The sequence below is a fragment of the Malaclemys terrapin genome, chromosome 20, assembly GCF_027887155.1.
Source record: "Malaclemys terrapin pileata isolate rMalTer1 chromosome 20, rMalTer1.hap1, whole genome shotgun sequence".
NCBI lineage: Eukaryota > Metazoa > Chordata > Testudines > Emydidae > Malaclemys > Malaclemys terrapin.
In genome coordinates, this window is record NC_071524.1 from 11,440,213 (window position 1) to 11,468,185 (window position 27,973).

The 27,973-nt window shown below is 48.3% G+C and overlaps 1 protein-coding gene across 3 annotated transcripts; it reads left to right on the forward strand.

Annotated features, from left to right (window-relative positions):
• Nucleotides 1–1,241: 1,241 nt before the first annotated feature.
• Nucleotides 1,242–27,874, forward strand: LOC128826675 (uncharacterized). Of its 3 annotated transcripts, XM_054010105.1 has the most exons (7): nt 1,242–1,930; nt 3,468–3,974; nt 9,966–10,054; nt 11,253–11,379; nt 23,056–23,199; nt 25,937–25,983; nt 26,782–26,841. In XM_054010105.1, exons 1-6 carry the CDS (start codon nt 1,330–1,332, stop codon nt 25,957–25,959), a joined length of 1,491 nt encoding a protein of 496 aa, XP_053866080.1. In that variant the 5' UTR covers nt 1,242–1,329; the 3' UTR covers nt 25,960–25,983; nt 26,782–26,841. The 3 variants fall into 3 exon arrangements, with proteins under 3 accessions (XP_053866080.1, XP_053866078.1, XP_053866079.1); XM_054010103.1 differs by lacking the exon at nt 25,937–25,983 and having other exon boundaries at nt 26,782–27,874; XM_054010104.1 differs by lacking the exon at nt 25,937–25,983 and having other exon boundaries at nt 23,056–23,243; nt 26,782–26,887.
• The last annotated feature ends 99 nt before the right edge of the window (nt 27,875–27,973 follow it).

Consider the following 27,973-nt stretch of genomic DNA (forward strand, 5'->3'; position numbering starts at 1 on the left):
TCCCTCCAACTTAATCCTTTGAATGTATCATCACTATTTGTATAAACCCTTCAGTGAACAGAGCCCCGAGCCAATCTGAAAAATGTGTACGATTTGGCTGCCAAAATGTGTTTCTTATAGATCTATGCAGCTAACAGCCATCATTTAATTACACTATTAAATTCCCCCCCCCCATTTCATAGTGTCTTTCCCCTCTCTCCATATTTACCTTATTTTTCATGCCATCCCAGCCTGACATCTCCACAGGGCCCATTTTCTTTCCCCACCTGAATCCCCCTGGGCATATCCTGACTGCAGCTGGACGCAGACCGAGGGCAATGTCATTGCTGTTAAGGCATCTACAATCCAGGCACAGTAATAAGGGAGCAGATTCCCAGGGGCTGTGAGCTCTGAAAGTCACTTTCCTGCCCATCCCCAAGTCTCTCTCAATTAGCTGGTGTCTCCGGCTCAGGGATTGGTGCTACCAGAGCCTGGGGCTGCCCAGTGGAGGGGAGGGGGGGTTTCCAGCTGGAGAAAGTCCCCACCTCAGCTGGGCACAGGAAGAACTTTAATGAAAGTCTCTCCCCACCACAGACCTGGCTGGGAAAGCGGTTCAGCCAGGGCTCCCCGGTTACACTGGAGGTAGCAGCATCTTGTGTTTCACAGAGCACCCACAGCCAGGAGCTGCCCAGTGTCTTGTTCTTTCTGCGTCCTCCCTGCCAGCACCCCTTGCTCCCAACTGTCCCAGCCTCTTCCTGTCTCCTTCAATACCAACCTGGGCTGCAGCCTGCCACACACATTGGGACAGGGACTTTCTCCAGAGGGAACTAGCCCCCCTCTCTGCTCCTCCTCCTGCATCTGTGAGTCCCAGAGCTGCTGCGTTACTGACACACACACACACACACACCGAGGCTTTTGCTCCTGTTAGCCCTTGTAGGAGCTAATCCAGCTAGGGGACAGTGAGTGCCCTGGGAACAGGAAAGTGACCAAGGCTGTCTCTACACTGCAATATAAACCTCAGGCTCGATGCAAACCCCACTTGCTTCCACACTGCAATTGGGCTATCCCTGAGCAGGGTCCCAGGACTCTGAAGGGTTGGAAGTCTGAGCCCTATTGCTTTGCAGTGTGGACATGCCCCTGGCTTGATTCAGGTCCTGGGAGTCTGCCGGATGTATCCCAGAGTTCATTGGGACAACTTCCTTAGTCCTCTCTGTGCAGCAATCTGCAAAACACTCTAGTGCAAACGGAAGCCCCCCCACCCCCTTGCGAATGGCAGCAAGTCAGTGTTAACCCATTGTCTTCTGCGCCCTGATCTGCCAGCGCACGAACCGAAATCCTCCAGGGTGTGCCATGGAAACGGATCCATTCAAGCCTTTTGTCAAGCGAGCTGCTTCCTGGTCACTTGAGCACAGCCAGATGTTGGTGAATCTGTGGTGTGAGGCCAGTAAAACGGTGGATTTCAGCAAAAGCACCAGGAATGACCACCTGTACCAGCAGATCTCTCAAAAACTGGCCGCGGTGCAGATTTTCCGGACAAGTGACCAGTGCCGGGAGCGAATTAAAAGGCTAAAGCGAGAGTACAGGAGGACCAGGGATAAGAATCGCTCCTCGGGCAACTCACCAATGACATGCCCATTTTATGAGGACTTTGACCGAGTCCTGAGCTCGGTGCCCAGCCTAGAGCCAACCGCGCTTCATGACGACCTGGTGAGCCGGGAGGGTGCCCTGCTGGCCCCCGAATCCAGCCTGGGGACCGATTGCAGGCAGCAGCGGGCTCCCAGCCAGGATCACGAAGTGACTTTTTTAATGCAACCAGTTCCAGAGCAGAAAGTGGATCAGGACCCACAGCAAATGCTCAGTCCCTACTCAGAAGAGCTGTTTGATCCTCCTGCCTCTGGAGAACAGCCCTCTGAGAACCCGGTGGAGACAGAAGCGGCCCTAGAACCCGCCGGTAAGTGTCTGATTCCAATTAAAAGGGGATTATTACAGTAACGGGAGCGATTTCTGCTCTAAGAAGCAATGCAAAACCAGTAAGCTACCCCCGGCTACCAGCGTGTGGCTAGTAATGGCAGATGGTATCAGAGGGGTAGCCGTGTTAGTCTGAATCTGTAAAAAGCAACAGAGGGTCCTGTGGCACCTTTAAGACGAACAGAAGGATTGGGAGCATAAGCTTTCGTGGGTGAGAACCTCACTTGTTGCATCTGAAGAAGTGAGGATCTTACCCACGAAAGCTTATGCTCCCAATCCTTCTGTTCGTCTTAAAGGTGCCACAGGACCCTCTGTTGCTAATGGCAGATTGTAGCACAGTCCCTAGGCATCCCCCCTTCCCCTCCGCCATCACATGGCGTTGACAGTGGTGACTTGGAATTTCGAACTTCCATACAACAGCTGTAATGGTTATTTTAAGTATTCAGTCACAGCGATTTGCCATGGTCATTCTTGTTTTCCTTTCAGTAATTAGAAATTGGCCACTCCGCAATCTTTTTTTTTAAAGCGGGGCTGGCCGGATGCTGGAGGAGTGGGCCCGTGAAAGGTGGGAAGCGTGACAGATATTTGCAGTCCGTTTATGCAGCTGCCTGTAAACAAACAATGAACTGAGTGTGTGTATCTGGGAAACAATATTCTATATGTCCAAATCTAGTCCATTTCCGTTAGAGATAATCCATGCAAGGGCGGAGTAAAGTTGCAGATTCCAGAAAATTTTGCATACAGTAATAACAGGAGTACTTGTGGCACCTTAGAGACTAACAAATTTATTAGAGCATAAGCTATTAGATGCATCCGAAGAAGTGGGCTGTAGCCCACGAAAGCTTATGCTCTAATAAATTTGTTAGTCTCTAAGGTGCCACAAGTACTCCTGTTCTTTTTGTGGATACAGACTAACACGGCTGCTACTCTGAAACCAGTAATAACGGGATAAGCCATGTGTGAGCTAACACAGCATCATGTTAATTCCCTCATGGATTCTGACCCAATCCTAGCTGCTCATAGCTGCAAACTTCTCCTGAAGCAGGAACTCTAGATAGTTTGTCACACTGCATGGAAGAGCGAATTTTCCAGGGCGCCCCCCCACTATACATTTAAATACTTCTGCTGCTTACATTGTGGGTTTACCTCCAGCAGCTTAGAATAACATCTCTCTCTGCCGCTAGGGCACTATTATGCCTTCTGAAATAGGAAACGACAGAAAAAGCCTTTTGCAGCGAGGGCGCTATGCACCTCTCCCCCATATGGCAATAAGTGACGAAGTTTTTATGAAGCAGAGTCAAGGTTTTAATTTTAACCTTACCATTGCTTCTACACATCTGTCACTGTGATTAACCAGGCTGTGTCAAGAGATAGGGTGAGGACTGAAGCGTCCCCTTCACCCTATGGGTAGGTTCACTTCAGAACTGCTACATTTTATGTCCCTGGGATTCCTCAGTTGTTGATTCGGTCTCTGCTGAGCTAGGTTAGACACTAACCCTCTCTTCCTTGTCCTGTTTCAGGACCCTCAAGCTACACAGCCTGCTGTTCTTCAGGAACTCCATCCCTGGCCCAGCGTACCCTCGCGGACCGTTCCAAAAGAAAGCGTTTCCGTGACGAAGTCATGGTCCATGTTCTTCAGAGGGTAGAGCAGCAGATGCAGTACCAGAAGCAGAGGGATGAAAGACTGGAACAACGGCGTGCTGAGAGGCAGGTGGAGCGGCTGAGGCTCGCCATCCAGCTGGAGGCAAGCGTTTCAGCCAGGGAGCAGGCACTTGCAAAACAGTTCCTGGAACAGGAACGGCAGCTAAGGGAGGAGGACAGAGCCCAACAGAGAGAACTGTTCCAGCAACTCCTGTCTATAATGGCTGCAAGAGCACAAGCCCCTGCTACCTCTCCCACACCACGGCATGATGCCCCATCAACGTACCCTCAGCCCAGCAGTAGGTGGGGACTTTCCCTGCCTGGAACCAGCCCCCTAGAGCAGCTCTCGGCTCTGCTGACTTCAACCCCTGAGCCGGGGACACCAGGTGATGGAGTGAAACCTCAGTGAAAGTGCTGGGGACTGGACAGGCACAAATGCTCCTGGAATGTCACATCTCACGGCCTCGGAACCTGCTCCCTTGTTGCTAATGCTCCTGCGGGAGTCATTGGAGCTGTGTTAACAACAGTGACGCTGTTGCTCTCAGCTCTTGCCAGGATCTGCTCCAGGAGCAAAACTGGGATTGTGGAGGGGGGAGCAAGGAGACCTGTCTCCAGTGGGTTTTCCCCTTTGTGTTTGGGGGTGGAGTTGTGAGGAAGGGAAGAGAGACAAAATAAAACAGAGATTAAAGGAAGAGGGGCGAGAGACATGTAGATTTAACTATCTCTGTGTAGTCAGGAAATTACAGCGAGAGGAGAAGAGAACATAGAATAGCAGGGACAAGGGAGGATGAAATCACCTCAGAATTGGCCATTTCCCTCCCAAATACTGATGAAAATTCTCTCCAGTCCTCCCCCATTTCTCTCTAATTATCGAATATGGAGGTAAAATCCATGTAGATTTCCCCCACACACTTTTTTTCTCAAATTATTGACCCCTTTTCTATTCTCCTCAGATTTTGCCCCATTTTCTCTCTAATTCTCCAGTGTCAATTTCAAATCTCCTCAGATTTTGGATATTTCCCTGCCGGTTTTCTCTGCAGCAGATTGTCCTTGTTTAGGCAGGAAATTATTGTCCTGTGTCACTCCCCAGATGGGAAGGCGCTGCTTGGGAGAGCCTTGAGACCAGGCTGCCTGTGGGGTGCGATTGGGTGGCCATTGTCTGACAGCCATCGGGCATGGAAGATGCACAGGAGGAGAAGGGAGGAACTAGAGTCCCCAGTGGAGACTGCCCACCCAGCCTCAGTTTACCCAGTCCCAGCTACTGCCCCCCCCCCCCACATACAACTGCCTAATGCAGCTCCCACCAGTCACCTGCCCGTCCCCTGATGCTGCCCCTTCCATGCTGCCAGGGAGCCGTCCTTCTCCATATTCCCCTGCCTTGTCCTCTTAAAGCAGCTATTCAAAGGACTCCCTGCTCATCATGTGAATGTGTGTGTGGCAGGGGGGAGGGGTGTTTGGTTACAAACAGCCATATAAAATCCTTTCAAGTGTTCCCACTTTTCGCTCTCATTATTGAATATGGATGTAAAATGCCCTCAGATCTTAATGTTTCTCCCTATTATCAAATATTTAGTTTTTGACCCACTTCTCCCCAATTCTGATATAAAACTCCCCAAGATTGATATAAAATACCCTAAAGTCTTGCCCCATTTTCTCTCTAGTTATCTATTACTCATTTAATATCCCCTGTGATATTTCTATATTTCTCTCATCATAAAATGTTAACATTAAAAATCTCCTCAGATTTTGCCCTTTTCTCAAATTCTTGAATATTTCAAAGATTGCGTATCAAATGTTGGGTTTTTTTTCTCTCTACTGATAAAATACTGATAAGAAATTCATTCAAATTTTGCTTCTATTCCTGTTATGAACTATTAACATACAATTCCTCTCATATGCCCACTTTCCTCTCTTATTTGTGAAAATTGATTCAAAATACCTCCATTTCCACAATTCTTTCTTTAATTACTGAACATTCATACAAAACCTCAGATTCTGCCATTTTCTGTATAATTATCAAATATCAGGTAAAAAATCCTCTCCATGTTGGAGGTATTCCCAGTGCCTTTTAATTACAGCAACGCCTCATGTTTTCAATGGAACCTGAGTCATTCTCCCCACTGGAATTTGCTGGGGGATTCAATTCCCCATGACCAACCTTGATTCACTCTCCTCGGGGGCAGGTGGTGGACTTAATTAGTTTTAAGAGAGAGCTTGACAAATTTATGAGTGGGATTGTATATCAGGTTGCTTCTGATGAAAGGGGGTAGGGTTTAGCAGTCCTGGGGCTCCAATCCAGTTTATGTCTTATGTTCCTAAACATCTCATGCTTCAGGGCTTCAGCCAATCACCTGCAGGGGTCAGGAAGGGATCCCCCCTCCCCCCAGTATAGTCTTTTTTTGAGGGGGGAGAGGGGGTCTCCTTCCTTTAACATAAGAATGACCATACTGGGTCAGACCAATGGTCCATCTAACCCAGTGTCTGATCTTCTGACAGTGGCCAGGGTCAGATGCTTTAAGAGAATGAACAGAACAGGACAATTTTTTGACTGATCCAGCCCCTGTTCTCCAGTCCCAAGTTCTGGCAGTCAGAGGTTTAGGGACACTCACAGCATGGGGTTGGGTCCCTGACCATCTTGGCTAATAGCCATTGATGGACCTATCCTCCAGGAAGTTACCTAGTTCTTTTTTTAACCCATTCATACTTCTGGTCTTCACAAAACCCTCTGGCAATGTGTTTCACGGGTTGAATGTATGCTTTCTGAAGACGTACTTCCATATGTTTGTTTTAAACCTGCTGTCTATTAATTTTGTTGGGTGCCCCTGGTTCTTATGTTATGTGAAGGGGTATATAACACTTCCTGATTCACTTTCTCCACACCAGTCATAATTTTATATATCTTCATCATATCTCCCCTTCGTCATCACTTTTATAAGATGAACAGTCCCAGTCTTTTTATTCTCTCCTCATGTAGAAGCTGTTCCATACCCCTAATCATTTTTGTTGTCTTTCTCTGTACTTTTCCAATTCTAATATATCTTTCTTTGAGATGGGGTGACCAGAAGTACACACAGTATTCAAGATGTGGGCGTACCGTGGATTTATATAGAGGCATTATGATATTTACTGTCTTATCTATCCCTTTTCTAATGATTCCTAACATTCTGTTCGCTTTTTTGACTGCTGCTGCACATTGAGTGGAGGTTTTCAGAGAACTATCCACAGTGACTCCAAGATCTCTTTCTTGAGTGGTAACAGCTAATTTAGACCCCAGCATTTTATATGTATAGTTGGAATTATGTTTTCCAATGTGCCTTACTTTGAATTTATCAACATTGAATTTCATCTGCCATTGTATTGCCCATTCATCACTTTTGTGAGATACTTTTGTGTCTCTTCACAGTCAACTTTGGATTTAACCATCTTGAGTAATTTTGTATCATCTGCAAACTTTGCCACCTCACTCTTTACCTCTTTTTCCAGATCACTTATTAATATGTTGAACAGCACAGGGCCCAGTACATATAATTGGTGGACACCACTATTTACCTTACTCCTCTTTGAAAACTGAACATTTATTCCTACTCCTCCCCCCTCCATCTTTTAACCAATTACTGATCCAGGAGAGGACTTTCCCGCTTGTCCCGGAACTGCCTACTTTGCTTAAGACCCTTTGGTGAGGGACCTTCTCAAATGCTTTCTGAAAGTCCAAGTACACTATATCCACTGGATCACCCTGTCCACATGTTTGTTGACCCCCTCAAAGAATTCTAATAGATTAGTGAGGTATGATTTTCCTTTACAAAAGCCGTGTTGACTCTTTCCTAACACATTCTTCTATGTGTCTGATCATTTTGTTCTTTACTATAGTTTCAACCAATTTGTCTGGTACTAAAGTTAGGTTTAGTGGCCTGTAATCGCCAGGATCCTCTCTGGAGCCTTTTTTAAAAATCGGCATTACATTAGCTATCCTCCACTCATCTGGTACAGAGGCTGATTTAAGCAGTAAGTAACATACCACAGTTAGTAGTTTTGAAATTTTTTATTTGAGTTCCTTCAAAACTCCTGGTTGAATATCATCTGGCCCTGGTGGTTTATTACTGTTTAGTTTATCAATTTCTTCCAAAACCTCCTATTGACACCTCAGTCTAGGGCAGTTTCTCAGATTTGTCACCTAAAAAGAATGGCTCACGCGTGAAAATCTCCCTCACATTCTCTGCAGTGAAGTCCTATGCAAATAATTCATTTAGCTCCTCCACAACAGGCTTGTCTTTCTTGAGTGTTCCTGTAGCACCTTGATAGTCCAGTGGCCCCACTGACTGGCCGCTTTCTGCTTCTGATGTACATTAAAAACAATTGCTCTTTGTTTGTGTGTCTTTTGCTAATTGTTCTTCAGATTCGTTTTCGGCCTCCCTGCCTAATTTTACTTCCCGTGACTTGCCACAGTTAATGTTTCGTTCTATTTTCCTCCATGGGATTTGATTTTTGTAAGAGACAGCCATGTTTGGAGATGGGACACTGGATGGGAGGCCCAGGCCTCTGAGGTGGCACTGAGCATTCTCGTTCTCAAGTGCTTGGCTGGCTGGTTCTAGTTCACCTGCTCAGGCTCTGAGTGGGTGGGATCAGGAAGGAATTTCCCCCAGGACAGACTGGCAGTGACCCTGGGGGTTTCACCTTCCTCTGCAGTGTTGGGTGCTGGTCAATCACCAGGATTGTCTTTGTGTATCTCATTGAATCATCTCCCTGCCATTGTAGAGGGCTCAGACATCGGCGGTCCTCACTCCCTCCTAGTCTCTCCCTGGAACATAATAGTTAATTTTCCCATGATATGCTGGGATCTGATTTCAGTCTCTGGGTTAGTGTGATGGTGCTGCGTGGTGCTGGTGCTGTGTGATATACAGGGTGTTAGGCCAGATGATCTGCTGATCCCTTCTGGCCTTAAACACTATGACTAACCAGAAGTATCCCCAAAACCTTATGACAAATGGTCTCCATGAGGGTTTGCTTTCCCCAGCACTGAGATGCAGCCACCTCTGGGGTGGATCAGTGGCCATTGTTAGCCAGTGACGGCATGGAAATTTCACACCCTCCATTCTCCTGTTAAAAAAGCATCACCCAGTGCTCCCTGTGTGAGTGGCCAGCAGGTGGTGAGCTAATGTTCTATCCTTTTAGCAAATACTGATATGAAATCACTTTCACAGTTCAGGGCAACTGCACATGTATCTCCACTGCACGGTCCACCAAGGGCACCCACTTTTAGGCTTCTGGCTCCCAGCCATCACCTCTCTAATGCAGTGTCCAATGTTTCTCTTTCTCCTGTCCAGAGTGTTTTCTGCCTGCACAGCTTCCTGCCTACATTGTGATATTCCGAGCAAGCCACACTGCCTACACAGGCCAGTGTCTGCACTTTGCGTTGTCTCCAGAGGCTATCAGCAGTTTAAAAACAATAAAAACCTACATGCATGCTCATAAGCTTACCAGAAATCAGCCCCCACCCCCAGCTCCAGCAAGGACTCTGGTAGGAGCCAGGCCCTCAAACTCCACTACGCTTTTTTTCTGTTGTTACAAGTTCATAACAGCCTTAACTAGAACCAGAACAACCATAAATAGTTCAGTCTTGCCTCTATACAACTTGGCCTCAACTAACAGGTGGCCAGCAGACAAAGGCCCACTCCTCAGGGCATAGCTTTAGAAGGCTGGGATTTTGCATAAACTGGGGTGGGAGATTTACATTCAAGATATATCCCAGGAAATCCAGTTCACACATCTTGTCGCCAAAGACCATTCTTGTCAGCCACCTTGTTCAATATAGTCCTTTGATCTACCTGGCCCACAATAATACAGAACTTCTGCATTTCATATAATGGTCTCCAAAGATGCTTACTTCATTCGGTAACACTTACCAAGGAAATTACCAGGTCTATCACAATCACCACAACTTTTGCTGCACTGCCACCTTCAGTACTGCAGGAACTTCACATTTTGGAGGGAAAACTGTTGCCGTGAGTCCTTATCCCAGATGTGACCTGTTTAAAAGGATTCTGTCCTCATCGCTCCAAAGCCTTGTTTCACTGAAACTAGTGTTAATCCAGAGTCATTGGAGGAGTGACTCCAGATTAACATGGGGACAAATGAGATCAGCATTTGGTTAGCATTTGGTTCAGCGACTTTGTTCCTGGGAGGGTTTAAAAATGTCTCCGTGGGTTTAGTGCTGGTGAGAGGGGCCATGTCTGCTCTGTGATAAAGCGACCAAGCGTTTGCCCTGCATGGCAGAGTCGAGAACAGCTCTGCAGGGAAAGAGCCTGTGGGGAATCGTGAGGTAAATTGAAATAAAGCCTTTTCTGCCATCTGCCCACTTGCCCTTTTTGTCCTGACAGGCTGCAGAATAACGTCCATGTTTCGCTCCTGCTCATCCCCTCTTCCCGGGCGACAGGGAAGGGAAATGGCCGCTGTGGAGCCAGTTCAGGTAGGGATGACCAGGGCGTTGCTGGGGGGCTCCTGTGTGAGAGAGAGGAGAATACAGAGCAGACAGGATCTGCTGGGCAGTGTGGCTTGGAGGTGGGAGAGGTGGAGAAAGGGAGGGGACAGGGTGTGACAAACCCGCTGGGATTGGTTTGACCTGGGGGCTGGGTCCTAGGAATAGACCCATGAGGTTTGGGGCATAGGTGCTGGAACTAGGAGGTGCTGGGGGTGTGGTAATGCCCCCTGGCTTGAAGTAGTTTCCATCATATACAGAGTTTACCGTTTGGTTCAATGGCTCTCAGCCCCCCCCCACTATAAAAATTGTTCCAGTGCCCCTGTTTGGGGGTACAGAAGCCCTGAACTATGGAGCAGGAAACAACCCCCTGGACTGCACTGGGAAAACTCCCCAGCCTCTAAGTGCTGGCGTGTCAATCTACTAACCAGGGGCTGGTGTGAGATATGAAGGGGACCCCCACCAGTGAGGTGTAGGGGAGATAACCCATCCCCTCACATCCAGCTGATGGCAATGGGAAGGGTGTTGGGATTCCTACCAGGGAGCTGTCCCTGCACCATGCTAGCAGCTTGATTTCCTGTATCTGCCTCATAGGTGCCGACTTCGTGGGTGCTCTGGGACTGGAGCACCCACAGGAAAAAAATAATGGGTGCTCAGCACCCACCAGCAGCCCCCCGATCAGCTCCTCCCCATCCCTCCCAGCACCTCCTACCCGCCGAGGATCAGCTGGTCAGTGGAGGGGGAGGACCGGGGCCAGGAAGAGGCAGAGCAAGGACAGGGCATGCTTGGGGGAGGGGGTGGAACAGGGCGGGTGGAGCAGGCCCAGGAAGAGGCGGGGTGGGAAGAGACGAGGCGGTGGTGGGGTTTGGGGGAAGAGGTGAAGTGGGGGCAGGGCCTGGGGTGAAGCAGGGATCAAGCCCTCCTCCCCCGGGGAAATTAGAAAGTTGGCACCTCTGATCTGCCTCTGGCTAGTAGGTGTGTGATGAATGCAAAGACCCCCACCCTCTCTGTCTTCTGGGAGGGGAAAGGGTCTCTCCCCACCCTGTCTCCTGGCTGCTGTGAGTGAGGTAGAGGTGGCACTCTGCTGACGGCCCACCTCCCAGAGCTTCCATGCGATTGGCCCTTTTCTCCTGTGATGGGGGGTTGTCACTGGGCAGCAGGCACTGAGTGGGGGACCCTTGTCTTTCAGCGACCGGTGACCTTCGAGGAGGTGGCTGTGTATTTCACCAGGGAAGAGTGGGCTCTGCTGGACCCCGCTCAGAGAGCCCTCTACAGAGATGTCATGCAGGAGAACTATGAGAATGTGACCTCGCTGGGTAAGGATTCCTGTCCCCTCGGTTCTTAGAAGGAGAAATGAAGAGTTAAGGTTCACACCACCCCCACCGTGCAACTCCAGCCCTGCCCTGTTTCAGCAACATCCCCACGTACCAATGACACATATACAAGCAGTCTGCCCTCCACGCCACAGAGCACTCTGGGAACAGAACACAGGAGCAGCATGGCACAATCTAACACCTCCTCTTTGCAAAGGTCAAACTTGGGTTTGGGTCTGGTGTCGTGAATGGAAGTTTCCTACATCTGGCCTGCCCTGAACCAGTGAGCCCAATCCACGCAAACCAGCTCAGACTGGCAAAATGGTGCCGCCCCTTCACCCTGGCGTATATGCCACCAAACCGCTGACAATCCCTGTGCACCTTTACTGACACAACCTACAACAATCAGCACTTAAATGAGGCACACCCGTTCCCTCAGGGTTGACATACCCCTGTCTTTTATCACAGTCACAACTCTGCCAAGCTGCTCCGCTGATCCCTCCACCATTCACTTATCGTTGCCCCTGACACGGTGCACACAGCTGGAGAAATGCTGGTATTCCAATATCTAGTCTAGATTTACAGATTTTAAGGACAGGAGGGACCATTAGGTTATCTAGTCTGACCTGTATAGCACAGGCTATAGACCATCATCCAGTTATTGCTGTACTGATGTCAGGGCTGGGTCATGGACAACCAGATCTAGTGGTCAGAGCTGGGGTCCACAGTCAGGAGCCAAGAGCCTGGGTCAGGATCCTGGGAGATTAGAGGCAGGAGATAAACCAGAGTTCAGAACCACAAGTTGGTAACCAGCGTCAGTCGAAGTCAGGATACCACGGGGTCAAAGGCAGGCGACAAATCAGAAAGAACCACGGCTCAGATGCCAGGTGCCAAGCCAGGTCAGGGCCCTCGGAAGTCAAGCCAGGGGAGTGGGTCTGAGAGCCACAAGATACACAATCCAGAGCAGGGCGGATCCCAGTTATTCAGACAACTTCCAGTTCCTGTTGCTGGTTTAAGTAGGGTCAGCAGGCCAATTGGCAACTCTGTGACTCTGCCAATGGGATGTCAGGGGCGGAGCTTCAAACTGGGTCTCGGCATCCAGGGTGCTGGTCAGCCATTGTTAGCAGGCTGCCAAGTGGAAGGTTGACGTGTGGCCGCTCCTGTGGCCCCGGCTTCAAGGCCCATGGTTCTGACCATTGATCTGAATAGCTTGTGCTTGACTAAATTATCTTCCAGGAAGACATCCAGTCTTGGCATGAAGACTTCAAGAGGTGGAGAATCTGCCCCTTCCCTTTCCATTGACCTATTCCAAGTTGCTATTGCCAGCTCCCAGCTCAGGGGGTGGGGCAGAGCCAGAATTTGCCTGTGGATTTGAGAGCACTTTCAAATATTGCTGTTAACCCAGAAATTCTGGTATCGGTGCAAAACCTCCAAGACGAATTCTTGTAGAATGCAAGAAAAACGCATCACAGACATTGTCTGAAAGCTGTCCCAAGTTGGGCTCAGGCTAAAATGCCTGGGTGTAGCTCAGGTTCAATGGTCCCAGCGTGTCCTCTTCAGTCAATGAATTGCTTTGAGAGCTGATTGCTGGAAACTTTTGGGGGGTTAACAGAGCCTTAGATTTGCTGGACATGTGCATTTCAGTCTGTTGGACTCATCAGTTTGGCTCATGAGCACCTGAAGTTCCAGTCTCTGTGGTTTTTAGCGTCCCCAAAAAGGCAGTGGGTGTGATGGATGCCAAGTTACTGAGATCCATCAAGGAGACAATTAGAACCACTGTGGCTATTAGACGGGATGGGCAGGGACGGTGTCCCTAGCCTCTGTTTCCCAGAAGCTGGGAATGGGCAACAGGGGATGGATCACTTGATGATGACCTGTTCTGGTCATTCCGTCTGGGGCACCTGGCCTTGGCCACTGTCGGAAGACAGGACACTGGGCTGGATGGACCTTTGGTCTGCCCCAGTAGGGCCGTTCTTATGGGGAAAAGCAGGTGGAGGGCTCAGCAGTGGTGCTGTTGGTGGGGAAGGATTGAGTTGGAGTTCCGGGTTACCCGAGAATGAGGAACATTCATCCTCCTTGACCTGTCAGCAGCCTTTGATACAATGAACTATACTCTTCTTCATGAAATCTTGCCTTCCCTTTTCCTCCCCGATTCTCCTGCTACTTCTCTATTCTCTCCTTCAGCATGTCCTTAAGAGGATCCTCCACATTCCCACTCTGTCCTTGGTCCCCTTCTCTTCTTCCTCTATCACTTACCTCTGGGGAATCCCATCCACAAACACAAATTCAGCTACCATCTCTAGGCTGATGACTCACAGGTCTACCTCTCTACTCCAGACCTGTCTCCTTCTGGGCAAACTAAAATCTCAGACTGTCTTTCTGACATTTCCTTGGGGATGTCTGGCCATCAGCTCAAGCTCAATGGCTAAAATGGCTAAAACAGCCTCCTACTATTCCCCCCAAGCCATCCCATCACCACCTTTCTCAGTCACTGCAGACAGCAGCACAGCCACTCAGGCCCACAGGCTGAGCAATATCTTCAGCATGGCCCTCTCTCTAGGTTGTGATGGTCAAGCTGTCTGGAGTGGCCCAAGAGCATGAGTTCCTGGCTCAGGGCAGACTATTAAGAAGCAGGGCACACGCCCCAAACTGGCTGTGAGTTCTATGCTTAGATTTCACCAACCAAGTACAGGCACTATAACAGCCTAACCATGGAGTGACAGACAGTCCCCCTGGAAACTCCGGTCTATTTTGCCATCCAGGCAAGCTTGCCTTTCTGATAGATGGTCCATTACACCAAAAATCACAATAATATTCAGGTTCCTCTCAGTGCCAAAGGACCAGTCACTCATCCCAGGTCAATGGCACTTTAGATCTGACCCCAAAGACAAGTCTTGTAGCCAACCCTGTAATAAACTATTTACAAATGTATTAGCTAAGCATAAGAAATAACAAAGGTTAAAGCAGGTAAACGTACACACAAATAAGTGACAGTCTTAAGTTCCAAAAGGTGATAGAAGCCACTGTAATGTGCAAGCTCTATATGTCCTTTAGGCCTAACCCAGTCTAAGCAGCTGCAGATCCCTTGCTTATGCTTAGAAATCTTGCCCTCCCAAAGTCCAAGCAGCATAAAAATCCAGTATCTTCTTGTTAGGAATTTTTATACCATCCTCCCCCACAAATTCAAGCTGATGGGATGAGTTCACATGCGTGTCTCCTCTTTATGCAGGGAGGGAAAGAATGCAATTAACAAAATCTTTGTTCTTTGATGTTTCGTAAAGGCTCATTTGGTTTCATTGGGCCTTCTTGGTGGGCAGGACCGAACACCTTCTGTCGGAAGCCAGCATTTTACATTAATCAGTGCTTCTTCCCTGTTTGATGACATAGTTACAGAGGATTACAGTGCAAATGCTTAATATCTCTCTACAACACAGGGTACGGATGTTATAAGTGAGATTAATACATGCAGCTCCCTCCAAGTGTTGCGTAAGTCTGAACTCTAAACACATTTTTATAACTCTAATACCTATTTTAACAACACTAACACACAGGTGACCCAGACTGGTTCCAGGGATGGGGTTGGCAGAGTTCAGCTGAGGTTTAGGGGCTTTGGCGGGAGCTGGCACCTGGTCTGCCAGTGTCACACTCACATCCAGGTGATGGTAACGTCTTTCATTTGCTACAAATAGCCATTCAGAAGTGCAGCCACAAAGCTATCCCCTTATCCTCACACATGATCTATGAGGAAAGGTTGAAAGAAATGAGCATATTTAGTTTATGGGGGACTGATAACAGTCTTCAAATATGGCACGGCCTGTTATACAGAGGAGGGTGACCAATTTTTTATCGTGTCCACCAGGATATCACATAAAGTAAGTGGCTTGATCTGTAGCAGGGGAGGGTTAGGTTGGATATTAGGAAAAGCTTTCTAACTATAAGGATAGATATGCACTGCAGAAGGTTACCAAGAAACAGTGGAATCCTCATCAATGGAGATTTTTAAGGACAGGTTAGACAAACACCTCTCAAGGATCTTCTAGCTATACTTGGTCTTGCCTCAAGGCTGTAGGGGATGGACTAGATCAGTGGTTCTCAAACTAAGGCCTCCGCTTGTTCAGGGAAAGCCCCTGGCGGGCCGGGCCAGTTTGTTTACCTGCCACGTCCGCAGGTTTGGCCGATCGCGGCTCCCACTGGCCACGGTTTGCCGCTCCAGGCCAATGAGGGCTGCAGGAAAGGCGGCCAGCACGTCCTTCGGCCCATGCCGCTTCCTGCAGCCCCCATGGGCCTGGAGCGGCGAACCACGGCCAGTGGGAGCCGCGATCAGCTGAACCTGCGGACGCGGCAGGTAAACAAACCGGCCCGGCCCGCCAGGGGCTTTCCCTGAACAAGCAGCGGCCCTAGTTTGAGAACCACTGGACTAGATGACCTCTGGTGGTCCTTCCCAGGCCTACATTTCTATGATTTTATGATTCATTATCCTAGCCCTTTGCTTTGACCACGTCACCCTGTGGAGAAAGTGGGACGGTTTGGTAGTATTTTTTTTTCAATGAAAATATGCATGACTCTGCTTCCACTCTCACTTTGCATTGTCATGCTCTGGGTGTGGAGTTAATTCCTCTTCTGGGACATGGGAAGTAATGACTCTCACAGTAATGTAGCCTTGTCTAGATTGGCATAGATGCATTATCAAGAACTGTCCACATACGAATGGAGTGCCCTGAAGAGACAATGGAAGACCTAGCTGTGACAGGCATGGCCATTTCCTGCAGTATCCGGGTCACACCTTATGGAATGAAATTCAATGTCTTTGGAAAAAGAAGAACAGGAGTACTTGTGGCACCTTAGAGACTAACAAATTTATTAGAGCATAAGCTTTCGTGGACTACAGCCCACTTCTTCGGATGCATCCGAAGAAGTGGGCTGTAGTCCACGAAAGCTTATGCTCTAATAAATTTGTTAGTCTCTAAGGTGCCACAAGTACTCCTGTTCTTCTTTTTGCAGATACAGACTAACACGGCTGTTACTCTGAAAAATGTCTTTGGAGTCCATTGTATGAATCGTTTATGTATCCACGCGGAACAGGGACTGCATGTATTGCTATGAGGAAGGGTAGTTCCTCCAGGAACCGAGAGCAGTGAGCATTGCTTAGGCAAATTTATTCATGTTGTAACACCGCCAGAAAAGCACCACCACCTGCAGAGGCTCGCCTATACCAATGCAAACTGGGTTCTCCAGAGACAGATGCAGAAAGGATTTTGGGATCAATAGCCTGAATTGAAACTGACTCGGGCCCTTCTTTCTCATCACGCACACAGGAACTCTGGGCCAAGAGGGGCCCAATCCTTAGGGAAGGGTGGGCGGGACTTTGGTCTACTGAGGCTCCATATACAGGGGCACTGGAACAATTTATGTAGTGGGGATGCTGAGAGTCATCAAACCAAACTGTGAACCCTGTGTATGGTGGGAACCACTGCAAGCCAGGAGGTGCAGCAGCACCTCCAGCACCCTTAGTTCCAGCACCTATGGCCCCATAAAACTGAGTGGGCGTCTTCTGAGTTTGTAACCACAGAATAAACCACGAATGGGCAAACTTTTGGCCCGAGGACCACATCTGGGTAAAGAAATTGTATGGCGGGCCATGAATGCTCACAAAATTGGGGCTGGGAGTGGGTGAGGGCTCTGGCTGGGGGTGAGGGCTCTGGCGTGGAGCCAGAAATGAGGAGTTCAGGGTGCGGGAGGAGGATCCGGGCTGGGGCGGGAGGGATGGAGTGCAGGGGACAGGGGGTGAGGGCTCCAGCTGGGGGTGCGGGCTCTGGGGTGGGGCTGAGGGGTTGGGGTGTAGGAGGGTGCTCTGGGCTGGGACTGATGGGTTCAGAGAGTGGAAGGGAAATCAGGGCTGGGACAGGGGGTTGGGGCATGGGGGGAGGTGAAGGCTCCCACTGGGGGTGCAGGCTCTGGGGTGTGGCTGGGGATGAGGAGTTGGGGTGTAGGAGGGTGCTCTGGGCTGGGACCAAGGGGTTTGAAGGGTGGGAGGGGATCAGGGCTGGGGCAGGGGGGTGGGGTGTAGGGAGGTGGCTCAGGGGTGCAGACTCGGGGCAGCGCTTACCTCAAGCGGCTCCCAGAAGCAGCCCCCCTCCAGCTCCTACATGGAGGCACAGCCAGGCGGCTCTGATGCACGCTGCCCAGTCTGCAAGCACCACCCCTGCAGCTCCGATTGGCCACGGTTCCTGGTCAATGGGGGTGACACAGCCACAGAGCTTGTTGGAGTTGCAGCGATTGATCTCTGGTGAGCTTATTAGCAGGCATGTCAGTTCTTTTACCGTTTGAATAAATATTTTCTCTGTATTGCTTTCTCCTTAAGAATTAATGCACTTGCTTAGACAGAGCTGTGTCTAACCTGTGGGCAATTACACTGTTTACCGTCTCTGAAGGCAAGGCAAGGCAAGGCAAGGCAAGGCAGGCCTGCTAGGATAGTATGTCTTGCTGGGGAATTCAGAGCCTAGGCAGGGGATAGTGCAGCCTGGAAATACCCTTGTCAGGAGGCAGTGAGATGTGTGTCACTGCCCAAGAGAGGTGACAGCGGGGGAGCTCGAAGCCTGAGCGTGGGTGCCCTTGGTGGATCATAGACAGGGAATATAGGTGCAGTCACCATGAACTGTAATACCAACAACTGGACACTAATATGTAATGACTAGGAGACAAGGGAAGCAGAACATGGGAACACAAAGGACGTGCAACCTGGGACAAAGGGACTGGGTGTGAACAGGAGTTTGCTGCTGCCCAGGAGGGCACAGAGACTGAAACAGGGGAGAGGGAAGGAGAGAGAGAGCTGAAAATTGAGGAGGATTTGGAAAAGCTGGGCAAATGATTCTGCCAACATAAATTTTGATTTGTTTTGTTCCATCAGACTAACCTAATGACCCTTCCGTTCTGTAGTCCAGTTGTTTAATAAAGGCCAGGTTCTTCTTGCGATGCTGCCAATACCTACTGCTTACATCTCCTCCTGCAGAGAGAGAGTGTCTAGCAGGAATTTGAAATTATTTGGACTCCCTGGAGAACCACAACGAGAAAAATGGGTGTTGCCACCAGGAGGCCTGGTCTCTGAATAGTAAAGCTGTGGGGGATGTCCCCAGAGAAAGCTACACCTACACACTATGGGTCTGGAGCTCAGGACAGGGCTTGGCTTGGAGCTCAGGTTCTCAAGCTGAGCTCGGGGTGGGTGGGCTTAGGAGCCCACGCTCCCCCAGACCAACAAGTCTGTGGACATGGGAAGCTTGGCCCCTGATGCAGTGGAGAGGTGTCCCGAGAGAGACTGTCTAAAGGATGGGGCATATAAGACACTGACAGTTCATGACAAAGGCCTTTCTTTGAGTCTTTCCACTGGCTCCCCTGCCTCTATTGAATCAAACATAAGCTGCTAATCTTCACTTTTAAGGCCAAATGTCGAGATGCTGACTTTGACTTCTCACCGGACCATGGTGCCATATTCCATCACCCACTTGTTAACATTTCAAACAAGCCCCTTTGTGCCTTCGCCGCTGCTCCTCATGCTTGGGAGGAGCTCCTCAAAAGTATCCCCCAAGCTTCCTCCTTCCCATCCCTCCCCACAACTCACCTTTTCCATGGGGCCTACCAAATGTAACAATGGCTAGGATGCTGGTGTACTAAGATCACTGCCTATCAGAGTCACCAACACGTCTCGTCGTTTCCTTCCCCGCCCGCATCTATCTGTGTCCATCTGTCTCTCATCTTATTCTTAAATTGCCAGTGCTCTGGGACAGGGCCTGTTGTGTTTGTAGAATGTCCAGCACAAGGGGATGCTGGTCCATTACTCAGGCTACTAGATGATATACCTATCTCCTAAAACTGGAAGGAACCTTGAAAAGTCATTGAGTCCAGTCCCCTGCCTTCACCAGCAAGACCAAGTACTGTCCCTGACAGTTTTTTGTGGGTGTGCACGCATGTGTGCCCTGCTCCCTAAATGTCTCCCTCAAGGAGGGACTCCTTGAGAACTCACAACCCTGGGTTTAGCAGGCCAATACTCAAACCACTGAGCTAACCCTCCCCCAATTAGGGGAGGGGCTGGAGGGTGGCAGGATGGGGTATGGGGAGACTTGGGGCAAACAGCACCAGTGAGCCAAGAGATCTGGGGACAGTGGGAAGGGGGGATTCCATAGAGTAGGTGCTGTAAGGAGTTGGGGTGCAGTGAGGGCCTGGGAACAATGGGACACAGTGCTGGACCAGGACCTCAAGGAGCTGGGAGGGTTGGTGATAGTGAGAATAAAGAGAGGGTGGCAGCTGCTCCAGGAAAGAAGGTGCTAGCAAGGGGAGGCAGGGAAGGGACACTTTTTTGGGCAGGAGATCCTGGGACTCAAGAGCAAGGAACACTTGGGACAGTGGAAAGGGTTGGAAAGTGGTTGGGGAGCCGGAAATTTGAGGGAACTGGTAGAGAGAAGCAATAGGAGTGGAGGAGAGACCACAAGAAGTGGGTGTTCCTGGAGTCCCAGGAGCTGGGGAGAGCTGACAGCAGTGGGAGGAAGGGAAATGGGTGTCAGAGTGAGTGACAGGGCTAACTGTATCTCTATCCCCTTCCTGTTCTCTCTGAGCGCCCCCCTCAGGTGTTAGGCCTCTGGTCCTTCCATCTCCTGGAGTGGAATTACACAATTTTCCAGATCCTAGACCAGGCCCCGGGTACAATACCCTGTATATCAACCATGCTTAGCCAGCAGGTCAGGCTGAGTGCAGACACCTTTGGGAGTCTGGATCAGTGGTGTACAGTGACCGCCTTCGTCATAAGAACGTAAGAATGGCCATGTTGGGTCAGACCAATGGTCCGGCTAACCCAGTATCCCGTCTTCTGAGAGTGGCCAGTGCCAGATGCTTCAGAGGGGATGAACAAAACAGCGCAATTACTGCGTGATCCATCCCCTGTTGTCCACCCCCAGCTTCTGGTAGTTGGAGGTTTAGGGAAGCCCACAGCCTTGGTTCCATCTTGGCAAATAGGTATTGATGGACTTGTCCTCCATGAACTTATCTAATTCATTTTTGAACCTAGGTATTCTTTTGACCTTCACAACACCCTCTGGCAATGAGTTCCACAGGTTGGCTGTGTGCTTTGTGAAGTACTTCCTTATGTTTGTTTTAAACCTGCTGCCTATTAATTTCATGGGGTGACCCCTGGTTCTTGTGTTATGTGAAGGTAAATAACACTTCCCTAGTCACGTTTCCACACCATTCATGATTGTAAAGACCTCTGTCAGATCCCTCCCATGGTCATCTCTTTTCTAAGCTGAACAGTCCCAGTCTTTTTCATTTTTCCTCCTACAGAAGCTGTTCTATATCCCTAATCATTTTCATTCCCCTTTCTGCGTACCTTTTCTGATTCCAATATATCTTTTTTGAAATGGGATGACTAGAACTGTATACAGTATTCAGAGTGTGGGTGTACCATGGATTCATATGGTGGCTTTATGATATTTCTATTTTATCTTCCCTTTTCTGATTGTTCCTAACATTCTGTTAACTTTTTTGACGGCTGCTGCACATTGAGCAGATGTTTTCAGAGAACTATCCACAATGACGCCAAGATCTCTTTTTTGGACGGGTAACAATTAATTTAGATCCACTTCATCTTGTTGAATCACTGGGATTATTTTTTCCAGTCTGCATTATTTTGCACTTATCAATATTGAATTTCTTCTGCCAATTTGTCACCCAGTCCCCCAGTTTTGTGAGGTCCCTTTTGTAACTCTTCACAGCCCGCTTTGGACTTAACTATCTTGAGTAATTTTGTATTATCTGCACATTTTGCCATCTCACTGTTCACCCCCTTTTTTGAGATCATTAATGAATATGTTGAACAGAAGGTCCTAGTACAGATCCTTGGGGGAACCCAGAGTTTACCTCTCTCCACTTAAAAACTGACGATTTATTCCTACCCTTTGTTTCCGATCCAGTTACTGAGCCAAGAGTGGACATTCCATCTTATTCCATGACTACTCACTTTGCTGAGTGCAGACACCTTTGGGAGTCTGGGATCAGTGATGTACTGTGACAGTTTTCTTCATAAAAACATAAGAATGGCCATGTTGGGTCAGACCAATGGTCCGGCTAGCTTGGAGTGGGAGCTTGTCAAAGGCTTTGTGAAAGTCCAGGTACATTATATCACCCTTGTCCACATGCTTGCTGACAACCTCAGAGAATTCTAATAGATTGGTGAGGTATGATTTCCCTTTACAAGAGCTGTGTTGACTCTTCCCCAATATATCATGTTCTTCTATGTGTCTGATATTTCTGTTCTTTACTATAGTTTCAACCAATTTGCCTGGTGCTGAAGTTAGACTTAGCAGCTGGTAATTGCCAGGATCGCCTCTGGAGCCTTTTTGAAAAATCAGCATTATTTAGCTATCTTCCAGTCATCTGATACAAAGACTAGTTTAAGTGATAGGTTACATACCATGGTTAAAACAACGAGGAGTCCTTGTGGCACCTTAAAGACTAACAAATGTATTTGGGTATAAGCTTTCATGGGCTATAACCCACTTCATAACCCACTTCATCAGATGCATGGAGTGAAAAAAAGTAGGCAGGTATAAATATACAGCACATGAAAAGATGGTAAGGCAACTCCCAAGTGGGAGGTGAGTGCTAATGAGGCCAATTCAATTAGGGTGGGTGTAGCCCATCCCCAACAGTTGCCACATCCACCCTAATTGAATTAGCCTTGTTAGCACTGACCCCCGACTTGGTAAGGCAACTCCCATCTTTTCATGTGCTTCCATGGGACTGAGGTTCAAATTCTGTCCTGGGTAGTTTTAGTAAAAGTCAGGGACAAGTCGTGGGTAATAAACTAACATTCACGGAAGCCCGTGACCTGTCCCCGACTTTTACTAAATATACCCTGGGGGCGGTGACTAACAATTGGAGCGCTGCTGAGGGCTGACCTCCGGCAGCTGCTCCAACCCCGCCACTGCTCCTGCAGCAGGGGCTGAGCCAACTCCAGCTGCTGCTTCAACCCCGTGGCTGCTGCTCCAGTGGTCAGCCCACCAGCCAGCTTCTCGGGTGGCCCCGGGGCTAACTGCTGGCCAGCTGCTCCAGAGGCTGAAGGGTCTCTGCTGCGGTGGCCCTGGGGCTGACTGCCAGCAGCTGTTCCAGCCCCACCACTGCACCAGCTCCAGCAGGGCTGACCCAATCCCAGCTGCTGCTTCAGCCCTGGGGCCGCTGCTCCGAGGGCCCTGGGGCTGCCAGCCGCTCCAGCCCTGCCTCCAAGGAAGATGTCACAGAGGTCCCGGAAAGTCATGGATTCTGTAACCTCCGTGACAAAGCCGTACCCTTACCTATGCCTCACCCGTTGTCTCTTGGCCTTTTTCCATCTCAGTCCGAAGCAGTTCCAGGGCGATGTCCCTCTTCCTAGAGTCCTCACCATCTGGCACATAGATTTATCTTCTCTGTGTCTTAGGAGCCTCTTTCAGGGTGAGTGTCTGGCTGTGTGTGTTCCCAGCACAGATGAGGATAGTTAAATCCCTCATAAGCAGAGAGCTTTGCACCTTTGAGCACCTGGGCATCTGTCCCTGGGTTTTTATGGCTTTACAATGGACCGAGGTTAAAACAATGGAACATTTTTGTGACAAATGTCTCAAGAGTTCACTTGATCTCCCTTGTTTTCTTTCCCCTGGGCAGGGTTTCCAGTTTCCAAACCTGATGTGATCTCCCAGCTGGAATGGGAGGAGGAGCCATGGGTCCCAGATCTCCAGGGCTCAGGAGAAAGAGAGATCCTGAGAGGCAGCCGCACAGGAGAGGAATCATTCAACCAACTCAGAAACTGTCAGTACCTGACGGAAACAGCTGGGATTCCCTACAAAGACCTTGTGAGCAGTCTGAGTTTAGGATTGTCCCCAGCAGGTGTCATATCTTCCGGGCAGAGATAGCTCATGAGTTCCTACCCACCCCGACTGACTCATGTCAGTAGCTCCCTCCCTCACCTCCCTTCATGGGAGTGTTTGCATGGGATGTGGAGGGAAAATTGCTCCCCTCCTCTCTCCCTCAGTTGGAACAGTTTGAGGGAATCATAGAAGTGTAGGACTGGAAGGGCCCTCGATCAGTCATCTCGTCCAGTCCCCTGCACTCATGGCAGGACTAAGTATTATCTGGACCAACCCTGACAGGTGTTTGTCTGGCCTGCTCTTAAACACCTCCAATGACAGAGATTCCACAACCTGCCTAGGTAATTTGTTCCAGTGCTTAACTGCCCTGAGAGTTAGGAAGATTTTCCTGATGTCCAACCTAAACCCCCCTGTGACAGGTTGTCCCCCCACCCCGGGGTGCCACCTGATGTACTGGGGTACCCCTGAGCCCGCTGGTTCCACCAGCCTGGATTCCCTTACGCTGTCCTGCTGAGCCAGGCCCTCAAGCCTCCTCCAGCACACACACAGGTAGGGCCACCCCTAGCTGCAGAAAGACACAGACACTGAGATCAGCTCTGCGTGGGAAGACTCAGCTCAGGAATTTCCCAGCACACCTCAAGTGCACACCCCCTCTAGAGTGTAAACCCAAAATTATATTGTCTTGTACTGCACAGAAAACTGTACAGCGTAAGCTCATTAAATTCGCTCCCTCCCACAATGTGGAGAAAGATCTGCACAGCTTCCCTCCCCTCCCCCACCCCCCGTTATGAAGTCCACAAACTGGTTTATAAAAACAAAACCACATGTATTAACTACAAAGGATAGATTTTAAGTGATTATAAAGGATCAAAGTAGATTACTGAGCAAATAAAGTAAACACGCAAACTAAGCTTAACACACTAAAGAAACTGGCTACAAGTAGTAATGTCTCACCTTAAATGTTGTTTTAAGCAAGTTGCAGAGTTTCGTGTAGACAAACTGATCTTGCTTGCAGCTTAAAACTCCAGATATTCCTTTCACAGGCCAGACACCTTCTAGCCTGGGTCCAGTCGTTTCTTCTCCAGATCAGTCTTAGGCATTTTCAGCAGTCATCTTGGGTGGGGATTCAGTGAAGAACTGACTCTGATTAACTCACTCCCCATCCTTAAATAGGATTTACATATGGCGGGAATCCTTTGTTTCCCAGTTTGATCCCCTCCCCGCCCCCCACTAATGCAAAAATACTAGCAGTCCAAGATGGGGTCCAGTACCAGGTGACATGATCACATGCCCCTGCAGTGTCAAAGCTGCATCCCAGGAAGCACCTCACGAAGGTGGGAGATTAGCATCTTCAAAGTCCTATTGTTCTTCCTAATGGTCCATTGTCTAACCAGTCAGACTGATTGTATTTTGTCTGGTGGGCATTCCCCAGGTGAAAAACCACTTGTAATTGTTACATAGTCAATATTCCTAACTTCAGATACAGAAATGATAAATGCATACAAATAGGATAATCACATTCAGTAAATCATAACCTTTTCAATGATACAGCACATGACCCATCTTGCATGAAATACAACTTAGTAATGCCATATTCAAATCACAACACTATCTCTATGAAGAATATGGGGCGTAGTGTCACACCACCTTGCTGCAATTTAAACCCGTTGCTTCTTGTCCTAGCCTCAGAGATTCAGGAGAACATTTTTTCACCCTCCTCCTTGTAACAACTTTTTATGTTCTTGAAAACTGATATCACGTCCCCCTCAGTCTTCTCTTCTCCAGACTAAACAAACTCATTTTTTTTCAACCTTCCCTCATAAGTTATGTTTTCTAGACCTTTAATAATTTTTGTCGCTCTTCTCTGGACTCTCTCCAATTTGTCCATATCTTTTCTGAAATGTGTCACCCAGAACTGGACATAATACTCCAGCTGAGGACTAATCAGCATGGAGTAAGCAGAAGAATTACTTCTCGTGTTTTGCTTACAACACTCTTGCTAATACTTTTTTTTTCAGTAGCATTACACTGTTGACTCGTATTTAGCTTGTGGTCCACTATGACCCCCAGATCCCTTTCCACAGTACTCCTTCCTAGGCAGTCATTTCCTATTTTGTATGTGTGCAACTGATTGTTCCTTCCTAAGTGGAGCACTTTGCATTTGTCCTTATTGAATTTCATCCTGTTTACTTCAGACCATTTCTCCAGTTTGTCCAGATCATTTTTAATTTTAATCCTCCCCTCCAAAGCACTTGCAACCCCTTCCAGCTTGGTATTGCCCATAAACTTTATAAGTGTACTCTCTATGCCATTATCTAAATCATTAAAGAAGATAGTGAACCAGACCCAGGACCGATCCCTGCAGGACCCCACTAGATATGCCATTCTGGCTTGAGTGTGAACCCCTGATAATTGCTCTGTAGGAAAAGTTTTCCAACCAGTTATGCACCCACCTCATAGTAGTTCCATCTAGGCTATATTTGCCTAGTTTTTTTATGAGACGGTCATGCAAAACAATATCAAAAGTCTTATTAAAGTCAAGATATACCACAGCTACCGCTTTCCCCGCATCCACAAGGCCTGTTACCCGGTCAAGGAAAGCTATTAAGTTGGTTTGACTTGATTTGTTCTTGACAAATCCGTGTTGACTGTTACTTATCACCTTATTTATCTTCTAGGTGTTCGCAAATTGATTGCTTGATTATTTGCTCCATTATCTTTCCAGGTACTGAAGTTAAACTGATTGATCTGTAATTCCCCGGATTGTCCTTATTCTTGTTTCTATAGATTGGCACTCTGGTCTGGTCTACACTACAGTTATCAGTATAACTACATTGCTCGGGAGTGTGAAATACCACACCCTTGAGTGACACAGTTATACCAACCTAAGTCTTCATGTAGACAGTGTTATGTCAACAGGACTCCTCCAGTTGACATAGCTAGTGCCTCTTGGGGAAGGGGATTAACTACTGGGAAAGGTCTCTCCTGTTGACTTAGAGCATCTTCATTAAAGCACTACAGCGGCACAGCTGTGCCAGTGCAGCATTTTAATTATGGACCTGCCCTATATTTGCCCTCTTCCAGTCCTCTGGAATCTTTCCCGTCTTCCATGAGGTTTAGCAAACTCAATTGCTAATGGCTCAGATATCTCTTCAGTCAGCTCCTTGAGTATTCTAGGATGGATTTCATCCAGCCCTGGTGACTTGAAGACACCTAACTTGTCTACGTAATTTTTAACTTGTTCTTTCCTTATTGTAGCCTCAGATCCGACCTCATTTTCACTGGTGTTCACTGTGTTAGACATTCGATCGCTACTACACTTTTTCATGAAAACTGAAACAAAAAAGGCATTTAGCACTTCCGCCATGTCCACATTTCCTGTTATTGTTTTTTCCTGGGTCTTCTTCTTGCTCCCAGATCAGTTCCTGATTTATTTCCTTAGCTCTCAAGCTCTTATTTTGGTTTGTTCTCCCCTTTTCCATCCCTACTTCTCAGGCTTCTCTCTCTCTCTGTTTCCCCGCAGGTGATGGGATGGTGAGTGCGGATGCAGAACAGAATTCTGAGCAGGAAGGTGCTGAGCAAGCAGAACTGCACAGAACATTATCACAAAGATCGAAAGGGAATGTGTCCAGGAGTCACGAGCAGGGAAAAACCTGGGAAAGTCAGCACAGGCCAGGAAGACAGCTGGGAAACCAAGCAGGGAGAAAGTGGATAAATCCAGTAATTGTCAGGGAACTGAAAAGGACCTCAAGGAAAGCAGAGCCCAGCAGAGAATCCCCAGAGGAGAGACAAACAACACATGCCTTGAGTGTGGGAAAAACTTCAGTCGCCACAGTGGCCTTATTAGACAGGAGAGACTCCACACAGGAGAGAGCCCCTATGAATGCTGGGAGTGTAGTACAACCTTCAGTCCAAATGTAAACCTTTTTACACATCAGAAAATCCACAAGGAATAGAGCCCCTATGAATGCTGGGAGTGCAGTGAAACCTTCCCTCTGCGCTTACTCTTTATCGCATATCAGAAGAGCCACGCAGGACAGAGAACATGTAGGTGCTTCTAGTGTGGGGAAAAGCTTCCATGAGAGCTCAGCCCTTTGTCAGCAGAGAATCCACCGGGAAGAGAAACCCCCCAAAACCTTGTCTAGAGCTGACAAAAGATTGTTTTTCTTCAGTGCCACATAGTGACCTTTAAGGCTGTTTGCACCATTTGTGTCACTCACGGGTCCCCCAGATAAGTTTCCCACTGTTGCCTTTTGGCACCTTAAAGACTAACAGATTTATTTGGGCATAAGCTTTCATGGGCTACAGCCCACTCCGTCGGATGCATAGAATGGAACATATAGTAAGGAGATATATATACACATACAGAGAACATGAAAAGGTGGGAGTTGCCCTACCAACTCTAAGAGGCTAATTAATTAAGATGAGCAATTATCAGCAGGAGAAAAAAAACTTTTGTAGTGATAATGACAAGAAGGTGTAAAAACAACAAGGAGACCTCAACTAACTACATGGGTCTCCACAAGGATTTTCCACGGCTGTAGCTGGTTTGAGTTAAATATCCCGTTGTAAAAACCCAAAACTTCCTGCAATAAAGGCATAGCCCATTTATAGTGGCTGGGGTTACTTAGCATGTTTCCTTATGACCTGACCTAACCTCCATAATTTTCCTAGTCTAAAGAAACCCATCGTATCTCATTTCTACTGTTCCTCCC

Bases quoted from the DNA above. Each gene is read 5' to 3' on its own strand.
- LOC128826675 (XM_054010103.1), top strand. From the start codon at position 1,330: ATGGAAACGGATCCATTCAAGCCTTTTGTCAAGCGAGCTGCTTCCTGG. The intron at 3,975-9,965 runs GTGATGGAGTGA...TTGTCCTGACAG, and splicing joins CCCTGAGCCGGGGACACCAG to GCTGCAGAATAACGTCCATG. The intron at 10,055-11,252 runs GTAGGGATGACC...CTTGTCTTTCAG, and splicing joins CCGCTGTGGAGCCAGTTCAG to CGACCGGTGACCTTCGAGGA.